At 46.2% G+C, this 22475-nt stretch overlaps 1 protein-coding gene across 2 annotated transcripts in view; it reads right to left on the minus strand.

The window, feature by feature from the left end:
- Window positions 1-1491: 1491 nt before the first annotated feature.
- Window positions 1492-22475, minus strand: part of LOC144179513 (protein turtle-like) — a 269845-nt gene continuing 248861 nt past the window's right edge. Inside the window, exons 7-14 of one of the 2 annotated variants that reach the window (XM_077707892.1) lie at window positions 17082-17372; window positions 13602-13907; window positions 10967-11095; window positions 8671-8698; window positions 8350-8432; window positions 6369-6487; window positions 3388-3463; window positions 1492-1795 (exon numbers count right to left, since the gene is read on the minus strand). In XM_077707892.1, the coding sequence (XP_077564018.1) occupies window positions 3449-3463; window positions 6369-6487; window positions 8350-8432; window positions 8671-8698; window positions 10967-11095; window positions 13602-13907; window positions 17082-17372 (971 nt within the window). In that variant the 3' untranslated portion in view covers window positions 1492-1795; window positions 3388-3448. Of the gene's footprint in view, window positions 1843-3387; window positions 3464-6368; window positions 6488-8349; window positions 8433-8670; window positions 8699-10966; window positions 11096-13601; window positions 13908-17081; window positions 17373-22475 lie in introns of both variants that reach the window. The other variant, XM_077707893.1, reaches the window with a different exon arrangement.

A 22475-nucleotide genomic window follows, 5' to 3' on the forward strand; every position in this document is an offset into this window, starting at 1 on the left:
CGTACGTCTGAAGGGCAGGCAAACTGACCATCTTATAGGAAGAGAAACGCAATAGCGCTTTGTGGATTTTTGTGCTCGAGCCTTGGTATCAAAAACAGCCAAATCTTAGCAATGTAACGGCAGGAACGCCGTTCCTGCCGTTCCTTTGAAAACGTAACGAGTTACCGTTACAGTTCCACCGACCCTTAATGGAACGGTGGCGTTCCTCCGTTCCTCCAAAAAGGAACTAGTTCCAGGAACGCCGTTCCTTGTAACGCCGTTCCGCACAACACTGCAGGGAAGTACACCCTGTAGAATATTTATGCCATAAGAAGCCACTCTGCAAACTATATGGGCTATATATTTCCGACTGCTTCTTCCAAAAACTTCTATATTTTGCGTTTGGCTCTATGATTGGTCCTTACAATATAAGAGGAAGCACCGTTTTCGCGGGTCTATCACTGGTGCCTTTGCCAATCACCTTCGGCTTGTTGTTCTTGAATCGCCTTACTACTGCTGGCCTAATAAACCTGCTTGTGCAACAAAACGACATATAAAAACGTGATATGCATTATGAAATATGCGATGTTCGTCACCTTTACCAAATTTTAACTTCTGATGCGCTGCACTAATTTACAGGATTTGGGGATATACCTCTTATAATAAGGCACAATTTGCTTCAAAACGGCAGGCAGAGCGGACGCAAAGGCGTGCGCATGCATATTTTAAAATTTAAATAATTATACCGCATCCCTGTTCGAAGAAAAAGAATATTAAATTCAGGCAGACATTTACAATACTTACGTGTGATATTGCGAAAACATGTCGTATGTGTCCCTGAAATACATGCTATACGATCAATTAAAAACACTCACCTCTTTTTAAGCGTGTGTGGGTAATGTATCATTATTGATTTCTTTGCGTTTTGATGTATCTCTGTGGGTAAGAAATCGTTCCGCTTACCTTGAAAGTACTTTATGTTTTATGGCGAGTTTTTATCTAAACGCTATTACGGAAGTTATAATTTTCCTTAAATACTTACGGGCAATTGCAGAAATCTCGCCACGAGACACTATGTTTTCGGCACGTTTTAGGCAGGTTTCTTTAACACCTGTCTGAAAATAATTTATGACCATGACTGAATTTCAGACACTTCATTCCTACACAAATATACTTCCAGCGACCAAGAAAACACGAACCAGAAAAAGTAAGCTTCAATGCACAACACAAGAATGTTAGTCCAGTTACAGAAAAATACGACGGTAAGCGGTGTATTCATGGCTTGCGACAACCGCGGTTTAAATTAATATTGTGTGTACGTGTACAACCGAGCTCCAATCAAACAGTTTCTGCGTTCAATTATTGTCGATTTGTGGTGATTTCCGCTGGCATTTCAAATGTTGAACTATTTGCCATGTTATTATCATTCTTTTCATGTTTCATCTGCTCTATTGCACACTATTAGCCAAACGATGAGTACTCTCCCCGGCTGAAGACATTTGTCCTCAGGAGGATGAAGATGAAAACTTTATTTACAGAGAGCAAGATAAAAATGACGGTTTACAGACAAATGAACCTCGACGCGACAATTTGAATTTCATTAGGCCACACCACTAGAATTGTCTTAACACACAGCACAGCGTGTGCGTTCAATCTGGGTGTTACTTGTGCGTGGAGTATACACAGAAATCACAAAGACAAAGCCTTCAATGGCTCCGCGGGCAGCTTGTCTCAGAACACGCAAGGAATTCACCGGTCTCTCTGGAGTCGTACCCATCCGCCAGGTGCCCGAAATAAGTAGCGTCTTTGCTGACCCCTGGAATAGGGAGTGCACGGAAAGTTATGGCCACACTTCATGACGCCCTGCAAGAAAGAAGTGAATATCATCATGATCATCAACATTACCATCAACACGTCCAATGCACGAAGAAGCCTCTCCCACCGGCCTCCAACCGCCTGTGTCCGCCGCTGCCTGAATCCATTATTTGCCTCCGAATGTTTTTATTTGGTCCCTTTATCAAGTTATATGCCTCGCTTCTCTACTAGACCCTGAGTGGCTGATGATAATTCGAGCAAAAAATGACACGCTGTTACGTCCAGCAATAACCCTTCACGGAAAACATCAGACAATACACCCGTGTTTCACCACACGTTCCGTTTTCTACGAAAACGAACCATAACATTGGCCAACGTAAGTGGGTTTGTCATAAATAATAAAGCCACAACGTTGCACATCAAAGCAAATGCCATATTTTGTAAAATAAAATGTTGTACCCGTGATTTGCCCGGTTTACACACCTTACCAAGGAGCCTGTATAGAACATAAACACCCTTGCGGAGGCGCTCATCCTAAACAGCGCCATTCAAACTTGTTTTAATTGTTTGAATGCCTTTACCATCGCATTGAAGTAAGTGAATCTAGGCTGCAGATGCAAGTTGAAGCTATTGTCTAATTACGGCTTAAAGCAAGCGTTCTACTGTTTTTAATAATTTGAAGACTGCGGAGAAGCGTAAACTAGTACGTGAAAGTTACTTTACTTTACTCAGAATTACCATATGGCTCTAACGCAAGCTTTCATCAGAAAAGGCCTCGATACCCTAAAGCATAGGGATTCCGGGAACTTTGAAAATGCTGAACCTGTGCGTAGTGCAGCGTATAATATTTTCTTAACACTGTAACAAGTTTTGTTTTGTTTTACCTAACGTTAAATGGTTGTCCAATACCCTTTATGATGTTTAAATGCCACAACACCATTATTTTGTGAACAAATGCATTAACTTTTTTTTTCAACCGTTAATGAAAAGTTTCGGAAATCAGGGTGTGCGCTAACATGATTTTTAATTGTTGCAAATAACGCAACCGAATATAGGTCTTCCTGGGCGCAGAATAAACATTTTTTCTGTAACATACCTTCTGTTTACTGATTAGTCGCAACAAAGTCTACGCCAGCCGACATTGGTCCCACTTTTGGGGTATTAAAGCAGCCCGCCCTTCATAATGCTTCTGTCCGATAAGTGGAATCAACTTGGCATCTTCCTGAAGTACCTGTTTGGCTGTTTGAAATCGCGGCCTATTCAAGTGGCCGCCCCCTATTAGAGAGATGTTGGTTCCCGTTCCCGTCTTTGTCAAAAGAAATCAAAGATTCTGCTTTGCAAAGGCCGCGCACTAGGAACACCGAAAGACCACGAAAAACTGAACGTTGATCACTACGAAAGACGGTTACTCTGAAAACAGCTGCAGAAAAAGCTCGACGGGGTCATAGTGCCTAAGTGGCGGCAACTTTGTAGAAAAGCACATAAATATCAGCTTTTATTTCTTAGCACACAGAAATAATCATTATATGCTTAAAATATGCGCGTGTAGTAAAGCATGCAAACTAAATCAAAAAATGGTTTTCAAAAACTAACCAGTTCACCGGCGCTCCCAGTCATGAAGGAAAAGAACCAGCAGGTGTGTCCAGTGAGATTATCAGCTGCCCCACATCTGGAAAAGTGGATGAGGACAAACCATCTTACCTTAAAACTACCAAGTGGCAAGCATCCTCCACAACTTGTGGCTCACATGTGCCAACGAAATAGGTGCAAATGCAAAGCAGAAAACAACGCTTACCTAATTGCAACACACGCGAAAAATGTCTCATATAGAGCCCTACTTACCTAAAAACCTATATAAATCTAAGAATGCGCCTGATATAGATTTGTATGCGTGCAGATATGCCAGAGGTCACAAAAGTGTGCCAGGAACCATTCCAATTTTCCTTCCGCATGGTTACGCCGACTTGCCAACCATTGGAATGTGATTATTCCAAGTGCGAGGCTGACCTTGAAGATAAATAAATGGGACTTGTGCAACCAGGCAGTGCCGACAACAATCAATGACCGCTGCAAAACCACGAAGACTTTTGTTGGCCTGAATACTGAGTTACATGGCTCAGAAAGACATCAAAATATCGTTTCAGCTTGCAAAGAAATACTGGTGCAAAGAGTATTGGCGTGTTACAGAAGAAAAGCTTTCAGGGTAGCAGTTCTCGTTACACGAAGACCATCGCCACTTTTATTGCGATGTTGTAACTTTCGCTCGACTACTCGCGAGAACTTTCAGCCGACACACGTAATCATGTCTCTCATTGCGTGCACTTATTGCTTTTGTTGGGTACCTACTTAACTGAAATGACCATGGACAATATAGTCACTAAATTCTGTAAAAACCTCTAGCTCATGATTTAGCACTGTCAAAACTTGCCATGAAAATTTCTTCTGACATCGCGGCACATGCAGTCATGGAGAAATGAGAAGCGACTCCGAATATATAAAAAGAGCAGAACAATTGTACCATTTCTACTTACAAAAATGATAAAATCTTACACAAATACAATATGGGGAACTATTAAACGAACATTGATGTGCTAGTAACAGGCTTTTAATTCTCGCGCTCTGTCCTGCGGCATCATCATTTTGCGCGCGTGCTGTTCGGGCCCTTCGATTGTAGTGGCACTCAGCAGACACTATTAAGGTACGTGCACAATACCGGCACCGTGCTATGCCGCACGCTGTGTGCCGCCGTCGGTCGACACTGAAAAAATTTCCCCGCATTTCCCCGAGGGGAAGAATGTGAAAGTGCGAATGCACGAGTTGAATTTGCGCGGTTCGGCAATGTTCGCGAAAGAGAGATCACACACACACACAGAACTACAAAGAAAGAAAGATGCATTTATTCACAGACACCTATTTGTGTTGTCGTTGTACTTGATTGCTAGAGCGGATCTCAGCTTTGAAATTTCGTGTCAGTACTCCTTTAAGCGGGTGCATTAGCCCTTCTCACGCCCGATTCTTGGCCAATCGCCCTAAGTGGGTATGTGCTAAAGAAATTAGGAACTCTTCTTGGCCAATCGCCCTAAGTGGGTATTTGGTGCGGAAGGACGGACGGCGGTGGACGCGTGATTCAGATTACTTGGCCAATCGCCCTAAGTGGGTATGTGCTAAAGAAATTAGGAACTCTTCTTGGCCAATCGCCCTAAGTGGGTATGTGGTGCGGACGGACGGACGGCGGTGGACGCGTGATTCAAAGTCGCTTAAGAAGTGCATTCGCACTTAAAACCTATTTTTTCTGGGGAACGACGCGTTTTGCCTGCCGCAGAGCAAATGAGACCGAGCCCCATTCCTGCCGTGCCGCAGAGCGAAAAGGCCAATGAATGATGACGGACTGATGACTCACAGGTGCCGTGTCGCGAGAACGCTCAGTATCATCAATAATGCACTGCGACATAGTTATCCTGAGAGCTACTTGGCAAAAAATTAGGGCCACCTCCCCTTGCGGGAACCCTGGTGTGATGCGACGCTGAGGGGGGTTCCAGCGCAAGCGGAAACTAATCGTCGACCGAAAGGCCACCGGAGAGCGGCACACCGGTTATATCCGCAGCGCGCCCGAAGGAGAGGAGACCGCGGAGAGATTGCCGCGGCTATGACGCAACACAATCCAAAACAATCCACTTTAATCCAATCCAATCCAAATCGAATCCAAGTCAATCCAAGCCAAGTCAAGCCAAGTCAATCCAATTCAATCGAATCCAATCCAATGCCCCTCGCGAGAGAGTGTTCGCTATCGGAGGGGAGAGGGGGAGAGTGGCTGCGGACAACAACAACGGACGCACGCACGCGGACAACAACGGACGCACGCAGGAAGGACAGGGCCGCCGACAAGAGATGCTGTGAGCGTCGCATCTAAAACTGGCTGGTGATTAGGATAGTCCCTAATGTAAAATTTATGCGCAGCTAACTGATGCTTAGGACGCACGTCATTCATGTGGCAGCACTGACTCGTGGATTCTATCGCCGGCAGCGATGGTGAGCCCTTGCGTAGGAGGCGCCAAGTGCGTCTCATGAAGGGACCGTGGACTGCGTCTAGGGAAGTGAACTCACATCACCGTCGCGCGCACGGCTCCTGCTCACCCTTTCGCCAATCCTCGCACAGAGCAGCGTCTCGTGCGGCCACAGCACACTGCCATCCCGCGAACCCTTTCGCCACACTTTCCTCCGCAGTTTTCTTTCTGCCATCGCTTGCTCGGTCACAACACCATCACCGTGCCTGGCCTGTTGTGCCTGTGGCTGTCCATTTCCTCCGCCGAACTGCAGTAGCGGCGGCCAAAGAGCGCCGCACTAACAGTGGAGGGACATCTGACTCGAGAGCGTGCGCTCAGGACGAGTCATCATCCACGTGACTACCGCAACGGCGAGTTGTGGCATGCGCCCGCGGCCGGCACCACGCCGCTGTCGGTTTACACAGTGCCGGTACGGAAACCCGCCGCTAATGGGCACGTATCTTTACAAGTAAGAAGAAGACCGTCTCCGTCGTTGTAAATTCAATTGATGCCGCTGTCATACTCACTCACCGGGTTCCTCTGGAAGGCCACTCGGTTGATGGGATCGAAATGTTCTGCCTCCCACGCCCTGTTACCACCGAAGCTGCTCTCGAGCACGGGGCCCGCTATGGCGTCGCCCATTCGGACATCTGGAACGTCATCCCAAGCGGAATCACTATTCACTCAATCACGAGTTACAGCTTGGGTACAAAGTAGGTTTAATACGTTCAATACTCATACAACGATCAGGCCGTGTTTTGTTACTACTGATCGAACGCAGGCAACGTAATTGTTTCGTGCCAAGAAAGTGCCACACACTGCTCTTCCCAAAATGAAGTAGGTTTTGCAGAATGTAATGGCTGGCGCTGTTCTTCTGTAACGTATATGCTGGTACAAAGGTTTTCCCACTCTGGGCTGCTTGGCTGCGAATGCTAGCGATTTTGTCGCCTATTTCGTGCAGTGTTGGTGCTATCAATGCAACAACCGGGAAATTCCTACGACACGAATATATATGTACATTCCAAGGCACCATACAGGTCTAGCAGCGGCCAGCCATCCATAAATGATGTTAGTTCTTTTCCTCAAGGCAATCGTTTAAGCAGAGGAGTAATTTGGGGGCTGCAGACATCAAATATATTTGCTGTTGTTAATAAGTATTTACGTATGAAATAAGTAGGAAAAAAGCTACAAATTATTTATAATCTAGAATGACGGCCGACTTTTTACGCCTCGAAAACGCTTATGCATGAATTATTTTCAGGCAAAATTTATTGCGGCGGTGTTCCCATCAATGTTAAGCCAAAAATACTAGACAGCAATCATGCCAAGGAAACGAGCTCTTTTGCTGGTCTTGTATTACTCGCTTGCTAAGTTTGCGAAAACCAATACCGGAATTCAGTAAACGAATAAGCAATGAATGTATTTTCTTTGTTACTTGGCTTCTATCTCTCTAGCGTTATGCTACGCTAAAGAATAAAGGGCTTCGCTACGCGATACATTTATTACTTAGAAATTTTCGCAGAGTACCCCCCCCCCCCCCCCCAGCCGGTTCCGTGTAACGCCCTGCATTCCCACAAAAAATGCATATTTGGGGGACGCTCCAATTTCAATCGTTATAATTGTGTAAATAGAGATGATTGGTTGGACCGAAATTTGAACAACTACAAAATAAGAAAATTAGAAAAATAAATTATCAAAAATGACCTGCCAAAACCAAAGATATGCATCTCATACATTCCCACAAAAGCAGAAGAATAAAAAGAAAATGTCCACGAAACAATGCGCCAAATTCCAAGTAAAAAAATGGCAAAATGTAGACGCCTGACGCCCTGCATTTGCAAGGAAATGCAGAATTGATAGAAATTCCACCTTGATCGTCAAATGTGGTAAATGGAGATAGTTGGCCGGACAGAGTTATAAAAAACTAGAAAAAGAGAAAGATATAAAAACAAATTTTAACTAAAACGATCTTACAAAACAAATACATGCATCTCTATACACTTCTCTAAAAACTTGAAGAATAACTAAAAAATTCTGCGAAAGTACGTTAAAAATACGCATAAAAATAGCCTAAGTCGACCAACTCTGCAGTAAGCGTTGCATGTTCAGAAAATAAAAAGTAATTCGTGAAATAAAGCACTTCATTGCTATAATGGCTTCAATTTACATCATTTGCGAAAAAAGAAAACTGAACAAGAAAAATATATTACAATGGCTATCGCTACTCATACTCATATTTACCTGAAATGAACTGTACTCTGGGCAGGCGGCATAAGAATGCTGCGCAATTATTCACCCCTCTCTGAATTTCTGCAGACCTCGTGTTCTCCCAAATTGTTCTAAATATCACACGAAAAAATCCAAATTTCTGGAGTTTAACGCAGCGAAGCTAAACCTGGGCTGTAGGGCACGCAGTAGAGGACTCTGGAAAAGTTTTGACCCCCTAGAGTTCTTTTGTGTGCGCAGAAATCTGGACACAAGGTCTTTTTAATCATAGGTATAAACGTCCTACCTGGAATGATATCAGGGCATTTTTCTTCATCTTGAAATATATCGTTGGCGTCTTCACTGTACCTCTGCAGAGGCATGTGAGATCTGTGCCGTAGCAAAAGAGCACAATTGAGGTTCAATTGGTGGCCAGTATTCAGTTGGCGTGAACTTTTTTATACGGCCTGAAGAATGTGCTAATTTAGCACTGAAATTTTTAAACAACGAGACACATTATATTCACAGTTTTTACAGTTTTGTTCAGTACACCCGAAAGTACAACCGTCTCTATTATTAAATTTCAATCAAATGGTTTGTACCGAAATAAATGTTGTTACAAGCTTACTTGTCATCTTTTCTTGGCCGCCTTTGACCTGTAACAAAGGGACAAAACTAGATTAGTGACAAGTTAGTTATTTCTAGCTGACTATTTTTGTTACGTTATTTGAACTTCTCTTGCTTTAACACAAAACGGTACATTTCTGCATTTCAACGGAAATTCGCAGGGCTCGCTTAAACCTTAAAAAAGGTACATCAAATTCGTCGTCTTTGCTACATTGTTTCTTGCAAATGTTTTGACGCATACATCATGACGGCTTCATGCGGCTTTAATAAAATTGAATTGTAGAGCTCTCCCAAGGACCTATTACATAAGTGAACCATTAGGTTGGCTTTGTATTGTATAATTCATGCCTATCACTTATGGCTTTCCGCATCAAATGCGTGAGCTGGCGATAAATCTTTTAGTATAACTAAATAACTACGTCACTTTCTGTAGCGATTCCGAAAAGCTCTTGGGGCACTGATGAGGTCGCCGCCTTCCACCTAAAACGCACTGCGCACGTTTGAACGCCTGCACCGACGACCTCGTCCCCCAGAGATGTACCTCGCAGTGGTGTATAAACACGCTAGGACCCTCATCTTGCGGCCTAAGAGATTTATTCGTGAATGCTTACATAAAACCCAGCAAGGGGCCTTTGAGAGTACAATAAATGATAAATATAAACGGATCATTTGCCAGCGCTCCCATACAGATGCCTATTTAACCAACGGGTAATTACCGCGAGAAACCAAGGAATTGTTTTACGCCACTCTTTAGTAGCGCCTGCCTGGAGACAACGAAGAATTTCGCCTTCGTTTTCCGTTGCGTTTCCCAGAACAACGAAGCCTTGCTAAGCGCTCAAGAAGCGAACAGGCGGTGCGGTGAGCGGAGCTTTCTCCAGCGCCGCGTCGCAGCGCCTGCTCTACGGTGCTGCTGCGGCCGAATCGTTGCCGACATGGCCTCGTGATAGCCACGCGACGTGGCCACCGACAAAGCTAGGATTGGATGTGGTCCCTAGAATATTTCAATGAATCTTTCTAGGGACCATAGCGTGAAACATAGAGCATTGTGTTAGGGACTTCTCTCCCATTTCCCCCAACGTCAGGGCCTGAAACAAGACGATACAATACCCAAGGCCCAAGAAGGGTACCTGGACTGAGACGAACCCACCCCCCCGAGTGACGGCTCAACCACCACCGTTTGCTCTATTAAATGTTTATTCTCTCTCTCTCTCTCTCTCTCTCCCCCGCAAACTGTCGTAACTCCCTCCACAGCGTCTTCACGCAACTCTCCTTCCTGCCCTGCTCTTTCCAAAGCTTCGACGTACTGCAACCGGACAAGGATAGCAAGTCACGTTTGGCATTAAACCACGCGCTACTTGCACGCTCCGGTCAAATCATCATCCTCCGGTTGGAGGTGGCCACAGTGCTTGATAAATTATAAAAATACGCGCTACAGTGTGCTTTGGAGGCGTATAGAGCTGTCTGCATTGTCATCATGGAGAGGCTGTGCACCTACTGTCACGGTGGATGCACAATGAACGTCGGTTTCACAAGCACTTCGCTGAGGATTTCGTGTGCAGTTGCCTAAAACTTTGTAAACTTATTTTTCTCAATTCGCCAACGATTCATTCCAGTTAACGGTGCCGGGAAGTTAGCTCAGCTTGTTGTAGATGAAATTCTCTTTCCCTATACCAAGCGCATGCACAAACTACCACTTCCCTGCCAAAGCTGCATTCCATTACCCCCCCTCCTTGCCATAGTCATAAGCAATATGTGGTGTTGTGAACTACAGAAAACACAAAACGGCTGCTGGTCGGGAGTGCGCACCCCGCACTTCAGTCTCAAATACATACGCGTGATACCTCAGATTAGACATTTATAGACCAGCTGCCTAATGTGGCACAAAATTTCAATTTATATGAGCGGGAACTTTGGGAGACCGGAAACAGAAGTGTTCCGGAAGCGTCAGGGTTTTGGGTAGTAAGACGTAAGCGTACCAGACGTGGTTTGTACACGAACCATGAGCCATAGCAAAAGTAAACACGTGAAATAAAACCAGCAAGTAAAAATGTATTCACAATTTTTGTGTTTAAGGTAATTGTATTCACGTACTACGTGCAATATGCACGTACTAAGTTGTACATACTATGTGTGAGTCGATATAATACACAGTATACAACAATGCGCCATATAGTACGTATGATTACAAATAATGCATCATTGCAAGTGCATACGCTGGTACTGTGTGTATTTAAATATTCAAGTGCATTTATTACGCGAGCACACTGGCAGTCCAGAGTATCCCACCATGAGCTCACCCTTGTCTTTTCCATGACCGCTCCTTATTTTCATGGCGATCACGATGGCGATGGCAATCACTGCAAGGCCGCCAACGACGGCTATGAGTGCAGCAAGCAGAGGGCTGAACTTTAGCTGCCACAGCCCTTCTGCGTATTGGGAGAAAAAGGCAGAAGAATAACTCATCAAACGAGAGCTCCCCTTATAAAAGAGAGCGGGAGCGGAAAACCGAAAAGAAACATTGGCTGGGCTCACATTTCAGCTCCCGCAATTGCGTTCGCGTTTACTTCGGACTCTACAAAAGCGAAACGTGGAGCCATTCCCGAATTGCTTTGGCTCTCCATACTTTTGATATTCCAGTACTTTCTACGCGTTTTCATTCCACGAAAAGTTCATGCGCATTCTCAAACGATAAAAAGCATAATGGTCCGCCTTCCTTTACGCTGTCTCCACAATATAGAAAAGAAGAAACGAGCATTGAATGCTTTTGATCAAGCACCATAGCCCTGAAAAGGTCCAAACCGGCAAGATGAAGCCAGCACTGAACTTGCGAAACTCTTTTATTGTGAAAGAAAAAAAAATATGCGCTAGCAATATAACGTGTGGACGGATAAAATAGGTCTTAATCCTAATTCCCCACCTGAGAGCAATGCTGACATAATATTGATGCACGCGCGGCTCCTGGAAATGCCGGGTGCCTCCACTCCTCGCGTCCGCTTTGATCACCATGCGTGTAGAACACACGGTTATCAGTCAATTACTTTGAGAAACCGCTTAAACTGGCATCCGCAAGAAGGAGCGAAATTTTCGTTGCTTCTAAACTGCCCCGTTGTTCGCGAAGCCTTGCCGTTCAGCCGCATCCAGTTCGACCGATGTAGATCTCTCCGGATGACGTTGAGAGGTTCCAAGCGAAGGAAGTTTTGCAGGTTACTAATTCCAGCGCGTCATTCTAGCTACCCACTCTCAGACTACTCCGAACCCGTAAATTGCCAGCGACGCACCAGACACTTTCTATTGGCTTTTTCAGGGTGCCATGGTGGGTGAAGCTAACCTGTCCCTCACCCTTCGTCCACCCAGAGGTTACTCGTGACCCACTCATCCCTAGTAATCCACTCATTCCCCAGTAATGACACACCTTTGTATCATTTTTTCGGTAGCCAGTCAGTTCCATTGGGCGGGCCACCATAAGTGAACCAAAGAAGGTTTGTGCCCGCCCCCCCCCCCCCCCCCCCCCACGCTCCACCAGTAACTCGTCCTCCAGTAACTCATCATCCAGTAACACAGTCCAGCAGTAATCACAAATCCTGTGATTCACCGTCACTGTTACGTATTACTGATACACTAGTGACTTGTGAATTGCCAGTTACACACCACGATGACCCACTGGTGATATTGTGCTGGCTCAACAGTTTGTTATAACTGGAGGGTCAAAAACAGTGACCCACATTTGAGTAATTTTTGAGGAGCCCCCAGTGATAAAAATAACGATGGCGCAAGATAACCCATGGATGCGTCAATACTGATTCACCAATAAGAGATATGGATCAACACCATGCAGAAGACCGAACCTTGCCCAGTTTCATGCAGTGTTGACGCAATGCTCTGCACTCTTGCTGCAAGTCTACTAAGCGAAGTATGACATTGGCAAACAATATAAAACAATACAGGTGAAAGCGCGCTGTTATAAATGGCGCTATAAATTCATGAATACACATGGTTACTTAACACCATTTTGTATATATTTGGCTGCTTAACTGCGTGTAATGTGTTATCGCTCATTTCATTCTTATTCATTCAATTACTTCTGCCAGTGCAATAGTGTTTGAACATCCCCTTGTAATGTTAAATAAGGATATATTTTAGAAAACTTTGTATTATGCTTTTTTTTTCAGTTGTACTGCTTGAAAAACGTTTGTTTGTACTGAGCAGCGTTCAGAAAAATGGCATTTGGCACATGTTATGTACAGAGCTTTGGAGGTGTTTCCCTTCAATCAATGAAACGCTGCTGCCAGGAACCGCTCAACAAGCCAGCTTTGGCAGGCCTATATAGTGTACCCGTGCGTTCCTTTATCCTAATAAAGATTATCATTGTTATTGCATAAAACAGTATTTTGCCCTAATAAAGATTGTCATTGTTAATGTAAAAAAAAACTGTCCATGCCTCGCCGATGGCGGTCATTCCCTCCAAAACTCACTGCAGGAAAAACAACTTTCTCTGACGATGATGATCATCGCGGGTGAACAGAAAGACGGTTGAACGAACTTTGCCTTTAGACGAAGGGGGATGCTGATGATGATCGTAGTTGAACTGAAACACAGTTGAGCCATCATTGTTGTTAGACGAGTGGGCATGATGATGATGATGATGATGATGATGATCGCGGGTGAAGTGAAAGGTGTCGCAATGATCAATATTCAAAACACCACGACCGAAGTCCACGCCTCAAAAGCTTCGCCCTCCAGCTATCTGTGTGGTTGGACGCATGATAAATTCGCATTACTATTTATTATTGTGGTGGGGGGGGTGTAGTTGTTAGGGCCTGAATATGTGGGCGGGCATATTTTACCACATGGTATGCCTATGCTATTCCTTGCGACAAAAAACTCGGTCAGTCCGTGCTGGGCACCAAACAAGTTCGGAGCAGTGTCACGCACCTCTCCTCCTGTTGAGGCTGATGGGTGCAGGCAGCGTGCTGACGATGAGCACCATGGGCTGCGAGCGACCTCGCGAGTTGAACGCGTACACAGCCGCCACAAAGCTCGTGCCAGGCGGCAAACCCCGGGCGACGAACGACGCCTCCACGCCCGTCACATTGGCGCGCAACTGGCGCTGCGCCGTATCATGCAGCTCCAGCCGAAAGCGCTGCCGCAGGCCGCCGTCGTAGCCCTCGGAGCAGGAAACGCTCACCGAGTCTTCTGTCTGGTTCAGTACCGAACAGTTCTTCACAGCTTCCGGGGGGCCTGCACAGGCAGCGGTAGATTGTCTTGAAGAGGACCCTCTTTTAGACTAACACAACTACAAGTTTATAGAAGTCCGACAGCGCGGTCAAGAAAACAAACTTTACAAAGTAGAAAGCATGAAACGTTTGATTTCTTCACGTATTTTAAACTTTTGTCGAGGTACTGGTATTCTGCACAAACAGTTGTTCATGGGGCGCGGAAAAAATGAAGGAAGCTTACAGTAACCTGTATAACTAGAAGGCAGCGAAGCTTTACGCAACCTTCACGACAATGGCGCAGGTTTAAGTCCCCGATTGCAGCTGCATTTGCTCCTTGTCCGTTGCCGCAACGACGTTTACTCCCTAATCGTTGCTGTAAGTGTAAGCGTCCTTCATTTTTTCGGGAGTGATAATGATTGGACATCACCTTGGAGGTGCGTACGCTATGATGTGTTTTTCTCTTTCCGAGCAAGTGTCGCCACGATTACAGCGAACGCTGGAGTGTTTTTTATACATTTTTGGTCAGTTTTGAAAGACCATCGTAAGTGGGTGCGCTTGGCTTCACAAACGCGCGCCGGGGTCGCTGGGCAGTCTTTGCGATGCAAGCACGCATGAGCGCTAGGTATATAATCGATTTTGTTAACTGCCGGGCGGTCACCGCGAGGTCACGTGCGGGCGCTCGACAATCTCTTGGTATTTTTACTATGGACAAAAAATTACGATTTTCGAAACAGCTTCGCTTGTAAAACGAACTGAAGATTAGTATTAAAATACTGCTTTGTCCCGGAGACAATTCTATAGGAAACTTGAAACAAATGATCACGACATCAAACATAAGGTTTTAAGCAGGGCCGACTAGCCAATCACTTTCCAACGATTTCGCAGTGGTGTCACCGAATGTGATTAGTGTTATTGGCGTGCCGGCCTACGCCATCGCCAAGACACGACTGGGCGATTGTAGGGGCCCCTTTCTTTGATCCTATCACTTGAAGCCTAACAAGCAGGCGACACACTAATAACTGTTTCTGTTATTAGTGGGTCGACGTAGTTCTCGATACGTCCCTGATACGTCACTTCAGTTTTAGTGAGTCGATAGGTCCCTTATACCAATGTTACCTCACTGTGACGAAAAATTTAAAAATGACTCATGATTTCTTGTTTTTTTTTTTGGGTACAGAACATCTTTCATTGGTAGAATGCCGCTCAGTGAGGTGCCATTGCCAGTTCTTCTGTTTTCATAATAAACAAAGCTCTGTGTTGTGTTCACGGCCTTTTCATATTTTAAGAAAGAACAAAACGTGGCGCAAACTAGACGTGTACAAAGGAAACAAGGTAAGACATATGCAGGCGCCAACTTCCAACTGTTTATTTTAAGGACACCACACGAATTTATACGACTTGTCTGAACAGAAACAACAGCAAAAAAATCAATCAAGGTATAATCCTAATAACAAGTGTAAAATGTGTTGAAAATGGCTAAAATGAATAAGTACAACACTGATGAAAGAATGACAACATATCTACTTTAGCCTCAAGAGCACTCAAGATGGTCCAATAGCGCGTACTCGCATTTCAGGCGCAGACCAAACCGAAAACAGGGAAGGACAACTGCGCGTGCTAATCCACACGCTGTAATTTAAGAATGACATTTCTTTGTCACTTAACGCTAGTAACGGCGTGCTGACACACTTGTCGCCTGCTCTTTTGATAAAAACCGCCTCGATGAATGCCCTTTCCGTTTTGTTTCTTGATCTGCTCAGAAAGGTCGTCTTATCCAGGAGTGGCTCACACCCACAGCGCTTGCAGTGGTCTGCAAGCTGCCCTCGGAAGTTGCTGCTGACGGCCAAGCAACGTCCAGTCTGACCAATATACACCCTTTCGCACTTCAAGGGGATACTGTAAATGACGTTGCTAACACAGTCGGTGTAGAGCGTTGCGTGCTTCTTTGAGCTTGACTCCGGTATCTTATTGGTCATCATAGGGCAAACTTTAGTCAGCTTGCACGGGGCGGAAAACACAACGCGCACTTTATACCTGGATGCGACCTTATTGACATTGTGCGAAAGCATATGGATGTACGGTATAACGTGCGTTTTTATTTTTTCCTTCTCTTCCTGCACTTTTTCACCGTTTTTCAACTTCTGCAGGATGCTTTCATACACAGTTGTGATAACGGTGGGAGGAAATCTGGCGGCTTCCAAGCGGCTGATCTGATTGCTTAAGCTTGCAATCAGATTGTGCTCGCTAGATTTTGTTAAGGCGGAATTAAGGTGTCTGGTGGCTATACTCCTCTTTATCATCTTGGAATGCGCGCTACCGTAAGGAAGAAGGCTTTTTATGTACTTGGGTAGTACATGCAACACGTGTGGTCCTTTGCGAAGGTGAGTTTAAAGTCCAAATTTATATCTAATTCCCCTGAGGCACCTCTCTGGAGAAGTCTAGCCCGCCAGATTCAGATGAAAAGGTCACATCTGCCACGGCAAATTCAATTTTAGAATCAGTCAAACTTAAAAGCACAAGGTAGTCGTCCACATATCTAAAAATTCTAACCACATTAAAATTAAAATTGGCGATTTTTGCGTCAATGCGCTTGTCAATGTATCCTAGGTAAGTGTCACACAAAACCGGGGCAACAGAGGAACCAATGCAAATACCATCGTTTTGAACATGGAATGAATCATTAAAACACACGATGGTGGACTGAAGGTGCACGTCTAAAATGTCTAAAAACTGCTCTCTGCTCACGCCAGCATTGTTCTGGAACTCAACTTCACCCGACGCCTCTTATTGTTTCACGCACTGCTCTAAACAAGCCCTTTTTGGATACAGAATAAAACACATCTTGCACATAAATTGAAAACAATTTACAGACGCCAACTCGCCTTCCAAAAGAGCTTGCACAAGTTCGGTTGATCTACGCGCCAAGAAAGGGTCCTGCCGGGTAAGCTTGGTGAGAAAGCTCTGAAGATACGTGCTGACCTTCGAACTTCCAACTGCACGCGAAAGTGCAGTTGGAAGTTAGCGCATATGCATGTCTTACCTTGTTTTCTTCATCCATGTCTAGTCGACGCCACGTTTTCTTCTTTCTAAATTATGTACTAACCAGCTCAGCAACAAGTTTTGTTAACCCTTTATATTCGTTGCCGGGACTGCAGTGCTGTGAAAAGCCATTTGTGCAATGGCGAAGTGAACTCACCGGCCTCTACGAGCATGAAGACGCAAGGCTCCCGCTGGATACCGATGCCGTTCTTGCCCCAGCAGAGCAGAACTCCGTAGTCCTCGTCAGTCTGCGGGACCACGGTGGCCCAGCTTCGCACGCCTTCGCTCAGGACGTTTGTGGAGCCGAGCATCTGCTGCGACGCGTTGAAGCGCCACCGGAAGGCCACGTCCTGCGCCGGGTCGGCCTCCAGCTCACAGCTCACGCGCACCGCCTCCTGGCGGGCGGCGCCGTACACAGTCTTCTGGCCCGGCTTGCAGGTGGGGGCAACTGAGTGAGGCAAGGAAAAGAAAGGGGAGGAAAAGAATGGCAAGGATTCCGATCATGTGAAACCTAGGCCTCACATCTTTCTGTGAGGGCCATCTTTTTTTTTTCAGATTGCGAGTCGTGCTTTACTTTTGAAGCAGTAAAATTCAGACTCAAAATTAGGCTAGACACGCTGTTCGACAGCACCAAAACAGACTAAGGGGGGTACTTCTGAAGAATTCAACACATCTTCCGGCAGTGCAGCAGAAAATGTATAATGAAATTTCGTATTTCCATTATTACGCATGTTCGGAAGCCGAAATACATGATGCAGATCAAAACAGAAATTTGTGTCCTGAGAGAAAAACACTCCAGGATATTTAAAAAAACTAGGGTTTTTCCAGTTTCGAAAGAATTTCAACGGCTGATAACAGACTCATGTTGATAACAGAAAAGTCGGTTTGGATCGCTTTTTGTCTGCTAAATTATTAATGTACGAGCTTCAGTAGGTCTCTAGAAACTATCGACTGCTGCACGAGCCGCAAGCGAAAGTGCGATAAAAGGCTGGGGATCGTAAGTTACCAGCAAACAACCCCTCCGCATGCATCACGTGGTGTCCTTAGACGAGGAGCTTAGCAGGAAGCTTTGCTAGGTTCGGTTTCGCAGATGAGACGACTTGTGTGTTCACTCCTATTCTTTTTCGAAAACTACCGTACTTCCTTGACTGCTACCAGAGTCCTTCAATGCTTTACTGGTCACGAAACTGCTCCGTAACTCAATGGGAGAGCTTCATATGCTGCGTTTGGCCGCCGCGCGGTGGCGCCACCCTCTCACTGAGGTCACTCCTCGGGCGGCGTTGCGCTGGCTCGAACGGCGGAGCCGCGGCGACTTGTGTTTGTTTTGTGCGGCGAAAAAAATGCAATGTGCATCTCGCGCTCTTGTGATGCGACTTAAGTAGTGCAACGGCGATGCCTAACATGTGTTGCGTCCCGGGATATCGTTTCTTGTACAACGATACCACAGAAAATGTTTCCTTGTTCTGTTGAGCGAGCAACGGGGAGCTGCGAGAGAAATGGAAGCGCGCCATTCCAAGGCAAGAAACTGGAGATTTCAGCTTCGATTATAAGTGTGTGACAGTGCGTGGAAATGCACTGTGTGTGAGAATGGAAAAAGCAATGTACCCTTTTGAGAGCATCGTGGACCTAGAATTGTACAAGGCTAACTTAAAGCCGGATTTTTGTCATATCAGTCAGGTTGTAGCGGTGCTTCATTACCTGTTTGCAAACTTGTATTACCTTGCGCTCAGGCTCGCGCGTAAAAAAGCTTTGGGACGTCCTTGTGCTTTTACTTTTCATATTTTCGCGAATTATCCCCTAGGGTTCGTCTTGTTCATTTTTTAACCGCGCGTGGCCGATTCCGGTTTCTTATCTGGCGTTTCAACCGGAGCGCCCGTTTGCTCTTTTTGTCGTACGTCCCGTCGGGCAATATTGTTTGATATGAAAAGGGTGCCACCTTGTCGCCAACTTGATTTTTTGTCTCTTCGACAATGTTCTCGATCCCATTTCCATGGATCTGAAATTAATGACGTTCCGAGAGTAATGCATGCATAGCGAATGCCGCGCAACTCGCTTTATTGACGTTCTTTGTGCACGTCACACTGCGGTCTGCTTCTTCGACGTTTGTGTTTCATTCTAGTGTTCTGTAGAACAGGATCTCGCTAGCTCGCTGCCTTCAGAAAAGCTTTGCGTCGTTCTTAGCTACGTGGCAATATTCTGTTTCCTCCGTGTCCTGCACATCGCAGCGCGAAAAAATAAATTTTTGTACTCTGGACCACGCTCTTTTGTCTCCCTTCGTGACATTGAATTTTTGTTGCGTGTGATAAAACCAGTTTTATTGTTCTTTTTTCGCTTCCTGTTTTTGCAAGAATTGCAAAGCGTGGAAGCGGAAAGACACATGGTGCAACATATATCTCTTCGTGTTTTGATACTTCGCGTTTCCGCAGCGTTCTCAAGTATGCACCCACTCATTGAAAGGACAATACTATTGGGCTATCTCTTTTAGTGTTCTGTGCATTCCAAAGAAATCAACGGATTCATTAAGCGTAGTCTGAACGACGCGTACTTCGTTTCTTTCATTTTTTTTATTGTATTATCGATGGGCCCGCAGCAGTCCGTGACTACGCAGCTACCGTATGTGTGGTATTTACAACTTTTGCTTTAAGAAAAGAAGAAATAGAGGTTTAAAAATCTGAAAACACGACGGCGCAGCGCTTGTGCCATAGCACGCAGAAGCCGTTGCCGTTCGCGGCCGAAGTGTACGGTAATTTACTACGAAAAATAAAACCCCATTGAAGGCAGGTGATGCCTGGACTATTCATCGCTCTACTACGAAAAAATTCCCCCGCATTTCCCCGAGGGGGAGAATGTGAAAGTGCGAATGCACGGTTGTCGGCCCGCTTGCGGCGCTTGCGATCGGCCCCCGCAGCCCACCGCCTCGCCGCCTTCTCTTCCATCTCTTCCATCGGGTTTGTAGTATCACGTGTACACCACGCAGTTATCAAGCCGCTATAACGCCGCTGAGTCGCCAACGCACGCCGCTGACCACGTAGTTTGAATGCGTTAAAGATATAAGGCGCGTCACTAACAGTGATATCAGCGTCGCGTCCGTGGCTTGGTCGGTAGAGCGTCGCGCTGCGGCCGCAAAGTCCTCGGATCGAAACCTGGCGCCGGATGCTGTTTCTTTTTTAAATATAGAGGAGCACTGCGGACGCCGCCGCCGCCGCCGCCGGTGGTGGATGGTTTGGGGTCGCTTATAAAGTGCATTCGCACTTAAAAAAAAACACACTTAATCAGCGCGCAGACACCAAAAGCAGCGAGCGTTTGCGCGCCAAGAGCAGGCCAATGCGCCGCGAAAGCGGCGGCTGGATGACCTTCGTGCGGCGGTGGCGCCTGTAGTGGCGCGCGCGGTCCCTATATGAAACGAGCGCCGAAGTTTCGTGACCAGTAAAGCATTGAAGGACTCTGCTACTACTCAAGCGCGAAAATATTTATCTATCACTATTCCTCCGTTGAGCCACCCTGCTAATGTAAATAAAATTCCCGAGCGATATGTTTATGTTGCGAAAACATTTTTAGTATGAGAAATCCTGATATATGCTCCATATTTGTGAACACTGTCCAGTAAGACGGTAAAAGCATAATTTGAGGAGGAACGTCAATACATACATGCATTTACAATATTCTCTTAATTAAAACAGATCTGTGCTCGATTTTCGAGCGCGACAAGTAAATAAACGCTTTAAAAATAATGCTGCAACCACTAAATGCTAACAACGTTGGCTCCCTACCCTTGGCCACGGGGCTGGACGACTAGGTCCCAACAGATCCAACAGAGGGCGTACAGTGCGAAAGTGGAAAAATTGATATGAGCAAACTTCCAGTGTGTGGAAGGACACGGGAGAGCAACAATGTGAGAGGGAGAGAGGAGAGGCACTTACGCGGCAAGGAAGACAGAAGACCAATATTTCTCGAGGACACTTGAAACAGCACGAGCAGATGAGTGACCAATTTAGAAAAATTGAGCGTATTATACGCAAAGCCATCAAGTTGGCAGTGGGCATCCCAATCTCGGCCTCTAACGAGCGACTGATGGAGATTGGCATACACAATATCCTAGTAGAAGTCGTCGAAGCCCAGCGCACGGCACAGTACAACAGACTAGCCGGAACCGCCACCCGAAGAGCCATCTTAGATCGTCTCTGCATCTCCCACGCAGACCAACACGGAAAAAAATTTTGCTTTGGGACGAGTTACGGGCGCACCTCAGTATGGCCCCTGTACCAAAAAATATGCACCCGGAGCATCATCAAGAGACACGGCTGGCCCGAGCTACGGCACTTCACAAGCAGTAGCACTCTAACTTGCTACGGTGACGGGGCGGACTACCCCAGACGACGAGCGGCAGTGGCTGCTGTACTAAACCAGCAGGCCAATACGGTCGCATCATGCTCCGTCAAAGAGGCTAATCCCGAAACAGGGGAAGAGCTATCCATCGCTCTGGCCGTTTCGGGCAGGTCGGCCACTGCCATCATCTCCGACTCCAAGACCGCACTGCAAAATTATGCACGAGGAAGTAAATCCAAAGCTGCAGCCAGGATATTTCAAACCAAACCAATCCTGCCCTCACGACATATTCGTCTGATATGGACACCAGTACGATCGCATTTCCCGGGAAACGAGACGGCACACGAAGCGGCCCGAGGATTCAGCTACCAGGCCGACTTCCAAGACAACGTGCCGTCATTAACGGGGGGGAGGAGGGAAAGGCTGGCTACATACCAAGAAATTACCCAGCCTTACAGATTCTGCCGACGCACACTTCAAGCCGCTCATCGTACATTTAGCAGAAGGCAATCGGTTGCATGGCGCAGAACACAATCGAACACCTTCCCACATCCCGCCCTGTGCCACCGCAACTTTCCAGAAACACACAGAGATAAGTGCAAGTGGTGCGGCGCAGCAGCCACAACGCTCTAACACATGCTTTGAGCGTGTCCCAGTAAACTGGAGACCCCCACAACAGGTGTACGCATTACGAGACACAAGCAATGGGAGGCCGCGCTGCGTAGCTCCCAACCCGACGTCCATACAGCAGTCGTTCAGCTGGCGGAAGACGCCGCCTGGGCCCATGGGTTCCTGACCGCCGTCTGGAGGGACGAGGACACTGCCACTCCCAAGCAGTGCTCCGTCTTAACAGAGACGACTATAATAAAGTTTTTTCATCATCACCAATTTTTTACCCGAAAATCTCAAGTTCTTGGCGCGAGATCTAGACCGGTTGATCCGCGAAGCCAAGAAACGAGTATCTTCGAATCGGGGGAGGGTTAGAAGCGCTATTTTTGGAGGCGACCAAGCGCTCATTTTCGGCGTCAGGGTGTATAGCAATAGGCCACAGCTCATGTGCTATTGATTATTTGTGGGCAAATTAAAGAGTTTTTGTATTGCGTTGAACTCCTCAACTGTTCCCAACAATGCCATGGCTTTCTTCAGCATGATCGACGCATGTCGTCTTGCTCTGCGCAAGACCGTGCCTTACCACGGCGCCTGGACCGTAACGTCGTGTTACTAA

Source organism: Haemaphysalis longicornis, unplaced genomic scaffold (assembly GCF_048455015.1).
Source record: "Haemaphysalis longicornis isolate Haplotype H1 unplaced genomic scaffold, Haemaphysalis longicornis Haplotype H1 scaffold_4, whole genome shotgun sequence".
NCBI lineage: Eukaryota > Metazoa > Arthropoda > Arachnida > Ixodida > Ixodidae > Haemaphysalis > Haemaphysalis longicornis.